We start from the raw sequence: 5,873 nt of genomic DNA on the forward strand, positions 1-5,873 counted from the left end.
CCCGGTCCATGTAGGAGTTTCTGTCTAGTGTGAGTCCGGCCCGTCCATACAGTGGGCGACCGGAGAGGGTAAATGGCGCAGACGGCATGAGGTACTGCGGGCCCCAGGGATGCGCCGAGCAGCACAACCAGAGACCAACCCGCTGCATCCCCCGCTCCCCAGGTACAACGGGGCACCAGCCACACCCCCCAGCAGTCCAGGGGGAAACCCCCGCCACACGCCGGGCCCGAGCGGCCCGCCACGCCTTAACAGGGAGCAACCGCACTGCAGAGAAGCCCACACCAGGACCAACACAGGTCCACAAGGCCCCATGATACAACACCTTCCACAGGGAAAATCAAGTCTCTTTCTGCAGTATCATATTGACTGATGTCCAGAAAAAAATAAATCTTTGGAAAATAAAATAACTCCCAATTGAAATACATGAGTTTGGAATTTGTTCCATAAAAAAAGGAAATCATGTTGGCCTCTCCTACTATTTCCCAATCTTCATGCAACTTAGTAAATCGTAGGAAACAACTTCTGATGAACTACGGCCGGGCCGTACGAACGTCTCCGCGCCGAATAGCACATACCACGTTCTCGAGAAATCAGTGAAATGATTCGGTTCCACCAAGTAAAACAAATGAAAATGCGCAACGTAAAAATTGTAATCTATGTTGAATTGCCTTTGAAACAATATATCACACGACTATGCTTCATAAATTTAGAAATTACCGGAAAAGGGGATGGGCCCTCGTCCCCCCCCTTTCAAAAAGTTCTCCAAGAGGCTCTTGACATCAACTCATAGAATGTCCATGTGAAATTACAGCCCGATTCAACGAGCATTAACGGAATAGTAGTCATTTGAGAAATGGGTCCCCCGTGGCATATAGTAATGGGCCCCATTCATATATTGGTATGTGTCAATGATTCGGTACCACCAACTGTTGCAATATTTGACTCACAAATAAAAGACAAAACGACTTTAATAGAAATTGCCTAAAAAGGGGTGTGGGCCCACGGGCCCCCTGGGCCCCTAATCAAATTGTGCGAGGCATAATCGTAATCTACATTGATTACTTTGATACCATTTATGAATTGGTATGTGCCAATGATTTGGTACCACCAACCGTCGTAATATTTGACTCGCAAATAAATGACAAATCAACTTTAATCTTTTTTTGGGGGGGTGGGCCTTGGGGCCCCCTTAGGCTCCAAATCAAAAATCGGTGTTGTTGCGTACACATCCATAGAATATACCTACCAAATTTCAGCCCAATCCGTTCACAAATAACAGAGGAGTATTGATTTGAACTAGTGTACACAAGAAGAAGAACAAGAAGAACAAGAAAAAGAACAATGTGAGTCCGGTAACCCGGCCTAAAAACCATTAACCATGCACTTGTTCCAGTTTTTTTCAACCACTTTGTGTGTGACTTAATGTGTGTCACTGAAACCTCCCAATTTCTGTGTGTGTATGCTTTTACAATCAGAGCCTTGTTTGTGGTTGCTCAGCATACTTTTAGAAATGCCAAATTGGTTGTGAAACATGTGTTTAACCATCTGGTGGTTTTGGTGGGCGAAACGAACCAGCACATATCATCACTCTACACACAACTTCATCTACACATCAGAAGATTGTGACAGTTGGGTTTCTAGAGCTTCCTTCTATATTTGCTTCAGCACCTCTGCATTTCTTCAGCTGATTCCAAGTAGAAACTTATAAAACCTCATTGGTTTAAAAAAAAAAAATTAAATTCGCACACTATATCGCACCATCAAACCTTTTAGCAGACGGACAGCACACAATGCACTAGTAGAGAAGAGCATAGTGATCACATACAAAGGGTTTCTCTAAAATATACATAGTATCAAAAAAGCAACAAAACCCTAGTATTTTTGAGTTACAATTTTGCATCGTAACCTAATTTCTGTCCATTCTTTGCCAGAACTCATGCTGAAAAAAGAAGATAATAGATTGGGATGACAAACTACCAGCAGCAGTTAACAAGTGATGTTTTTTATTTGTGTTGTAGTACTTGAGAACGGTCTTTGTCTTGGGACAACATTTTGAAGGTCTTGAACTTGAGGGCATTTTACTCAGCCTTGTCTTGATCTTGTACAAGCTGGATTCTGGGTTTTCCATCAAGACTAGTCGAGACCAGTCATTATAAGTAGCAGTACTTGGAATTGTTCTTGATTCATTAGTTAATGTTGTAATTTCACTTTAACATTTAGCGTTAGCTCACTGTTCTGCCTTTTTGGAAATCTTCTCCAGTTCCTTATGTGTCAGACACCTGCAAAAACTCTGACATCAGTCCATCTTATTTCTAGTCAGAAATACCTCTGAACACTTAGGCCTCATTCACCTGACAAATAAACATCTTATTTAAAATAATTCTGGTCTCATCAGTAGCTTTCAAAAACATATGAGGATTCATTTTTTGCAAGAATTTGGTCGAACAAATTTGCGTAGATGTAAGATTGTTGCCTGTTGTGCTTTGAAAGAGTTGCAGACTCTTTGTCTTTGTCAAATGCATTTAAAAGAAATGAAATACAGAATGCCATTAACTGTTCAACCTTAATCATGGATTTTATTTGACATTTTTTGGTGGTATTGGTCTTGGCTCGGTCTGGACTTGTCTTGATCTGTCTCGGTGCATTTTGGTCTCAGGCAATTCTTAAGGTGCATTACACCAAACGCGACTGAAGCGACTGCAGTCACTTCAATCACCCGTGATGAGTCACATGAACATAGTGGTGCTTTTTGGTCACTCCCTCACTTCATCGCGCCAGTGACGTAATGACCAGGGAACAGTGTGTGTGTGTGTGTGTGTGTGTGTGTGTGTGTGTGTGTGTTTGTGTGTGTGTCTGCGGAGCCGGTGACAGGGGAAAGAGAGGGCCGATCACTTCTTCTCCGGCTGTACGTTTACAGCACTTACTGTATATAGACATAGACAGCACTGCTTTTTTACGGTTTAACTGATCAACTTACGAGGTTCCTAAAGGATGAGTTCACCTCGATTATAGGCTTATTCAAGAAGTTGACCGCTTTAATTTTGCCTGGGTAAGTTGAGGAAGTGTACAGCCTTCTCTGTAGCAGGAGGGAGTAGCTGCTGCCTCGGCTCTACAGACAGTGACGACCAGGAGAGTTGTCGCTTGAAGTAGCTTAAAAAGTTCAAATTTTTCAACTTTGAGCGACTAGGTTCGCACAGGGCCTAGTTGCCGGAATCGCGCAAGTCGAGTCACTTGAAGGGAGGTTCCTTGAGATTGCGTCATTTACATTGATTTTGAATGTAATCTGTAGTTGCTTTTAACTCACTCACCGCCATTGACGTACATATATGTAATTTCAAATCCGAACGTTCACTGCCATTGACAAATATGTAAGTCAATTTTATGGCTCACTTCCACTGTGGTGTAGTGACCAACTCCTGCCCTGTAGATGGCAGCACCGCACTTTGGGTTGAGAGATTAGCAAAAAAAAACGAGGCAAAGATGGTGGATTTAAAGCAGAGCATGCGTGGATCTAGGTGAACTATTAGGAGTGTGTTGATTGTTCATCGACCGGTGAACAAGCGGTGAGACTCGGAGCGTTTCACGACGCTGCATTTCATTGTGAAACGAAACATGTTTTTTACTGTGCAAATGACAACAAACACTTTGAATCTTTGGATCAAAAGCCTGGTCTCAGTGTTGATTTGTTTGATAGAAGGAAACCAATGTTCAGATGTTTGAAGTGTCACTAAAGCTAAAAACATTAGCCTCAATGACAATGTTCTGCTTGAGGAAACAAGATGGTATAATAATTTTTTTAATGATGAAAGTAGAGAGTCCATTCTTTCAGAATCTGGTTTCAGATTTTACATAATCATAGTAAAAAATGTTCTGAGTCTTAAAATATCAGTCAAAATGCTCTAAAATGGCTGGCAGTGAAGGGGGTACAGTATATGTTGTGAAAATGGCTGGAAGCCAATGAGTTAAAGAAAGACTTAATTTTTTTTTTTAAATCCTAGAAAAAAGGCTTTTTTTTAAAGAGGCCAAGGTATTTCCTTAGTACTTCTATACCCATCCACATATGTGCCTATGCTAGCTGAAACGTCATCCTTTGAATGTAAAACCTTTTGTGCAACTTGCACCACATTGTCTTACTATCGCTGCTGGAGTGTGACAAATCAGGGCAATGATGTCAGGAAGCTGAGGTGGGATCTATACACCTCGCTCAGTCTTTGAAAGCCATATCCTGCCTCACAGCTTGATTCACGGCTACAAGCATCAGACTTGGTACCATTAACAGTGTGTGACTGTAAGTAATGTCATTTTTAGATGATCTAAATCCTAAATAGCTTTTGAACTCATTAAGAACCCTACATCTTGTTTTCTGCACTGTTTTCAGGGTAAGGTGAGATGGCTGTGGAAAATATTACTCACGACTTGTCTGAAAACTCTCCAAACCAGAGCAGCTGTGATGTGTTTGTTTACCAAAAAGCTGCAGTGGTCATCTTTCCTATTTTCTACTCTTTGGTCTTCCTCATCAGTGCATTCGGAAACTCTTTGGTTCTCTACGTTCTCTGCCAAAGGAAGCAGAAGTTCAACTCCACCTCCATCTATTTGGTCAACCTTGCATTATCTGATAGTCTGTTCACACTGGCGCTGCCTGGCAGGATCACCTACTACATACGTCACTTCGACTGGCCGTTTGGTGACCTTCTCTGCAAAGTGACGACACTTCTCTTTTTTGCAAATACTTACGCAGGTAGCAGCTTTATCAATCTTTTTATTAAAATTAATGATGAAACATTTTTTTCATGGTACTACATGTTCTATTTCCCGGTATTTATTGTGTTCAAGTTGTTCACGTTACCACCTCTGAAGTCATTGCCTAAGGTGCTAAACTGTGCTAAAATTTCAATTGTAATCCCACCAGGTATTGGATTCATGACCTGCATCAGCTTGGACAGATACCTTGCAATGGTGAATCCCCATCAGCTCCAGTGTCTGCGGAGTGTGAAGGTTGTTAGAAGGATCTGCTGCCTGGTCTGGGCTCTAGTATCTCTGCAGATTGCTCCTCTGTTGTTCCACAGCATGCTGCACGAGCACCAGGAAAAGAGAACCTGCATGGAGTACTTCAACTTTGAGGGCTCTCCTAACATTCCATACCTCCTGCTCATGGGCTGCGCCATCTCCTTCTGCTGTCCGCTAGCTATCATTGTGGCGTGCTACGCTAAAATCAATCTGAAACTGCGAGCTGTGGTCACAGAAAACTCTGTAACTGTACGATTAGGAAGAAATCATCGGGCCAACACTGTCATCCTCCTCATCCTCCTCACCTTCATCATGTGCTTCGGTCCTTACCATGTCAACATCATGCAGTTTATGTTCAGAAGAATACAATTCCAGCCAACCTGTGAGGAGCTTAGGGCTTTTAAGGTGTCTCTACAGGTAATCTATTCAGGATTGGTTAACATTTGTTAAATCTAACTTTAATGATCTTTTTTTTGTTTTGTTTTAGATTACAGTTTCACTAATGAACTTCAACTGCTGCTTGGATCCTGTCATCTACTTCTTTGCCATTAAGACCTATAAAAAGCAAGTGATGAACTTGTTCAAGGACTACCTTAATATGTTTGGTGCAGCCAAAACGACAGCTGAACAAAGTAGCACCAACACCTGAAAACACAGCTGATCCTCTGACACAATCATCTACATGTGACAGTCACAGCACCAACAATTAAGTAAAAAAGATTTTGAGTTATGTAAAAACTGTCACAAGGGATAGTTTAACTTTATCTTTCATACCTGTTTATAACTTGTTTTATGTATTAATCTTTTAACTGCACATAAGAAATAGTTTCTAAGCTTTTTGGGTTTTTTTTTGAGGACCTTTACGT

The 5,873-nt window shown here is 41.6% G+C and overlaps 1 protein-coding gene across 1 annotated transcript; it reads left to right on the forward strand.

Moving 5' to 3' along the window:
* Positions 1-4,389: 4,389 nt before the first annotated feature.
* LOC114455591 (G-protein coupled receptor 183) lies at positions 4,390-5,656 on the forward strand. Its single transcript, XM_028436925.1, has 3 exons — positions 4,390-4,738; positions 4,910-5,424; positions 5,495-5,656. The coding sequence occupies exons 1-3, from the start codon at positions 4,390-4,392 to the stop codon at positions 5,654-5,656; spliced, it is 1,026 nt and encodes a 341-aa protein (XP_028292726.1).
* Positions 5,657-5,873: the final 217 nt, after the last annotated feature.

Source organism: Gouania willdenowi, chromosome 21 (assembly GCF_900634775.1).
Source record: "Gouania willdenowi chromosome 21, fGouWil2.1, whole genome shotgun sequence".
NCBI classification, from domain to species: domain Eukaryota; kingdom Metazoa; phylum Chordata; class Actinopteri; order Blenniiformes; family Gobiesocidae; genus Gouania; species Gouania willdenowi.

Excerpts from the sequence above, each read along its gene's own strand:
- LOC114455591 (XM_028436925.1), top strand. The coding sequence starts at position 4,390 with ATGGCTGTGGAAAATATTACTCACGACTTGTCTGAAAACTCTCCAAAC. Across the intron at positions 4,739-4,909 it reads TTTTGCAAATACTTACGCAG|GTATTGGATTCATGACCTGC; the intron begins GTAGCAGCTTTA and ends TAATCCCACCAG. Across the intron at positions 5,425-5,494 it reads CTTTTAAGGTGTCTCTACAG|ATTACAGTTTCACTAATGAA; the intron begins GTAATCTATTCA and ends GTTTTGTTTTAG.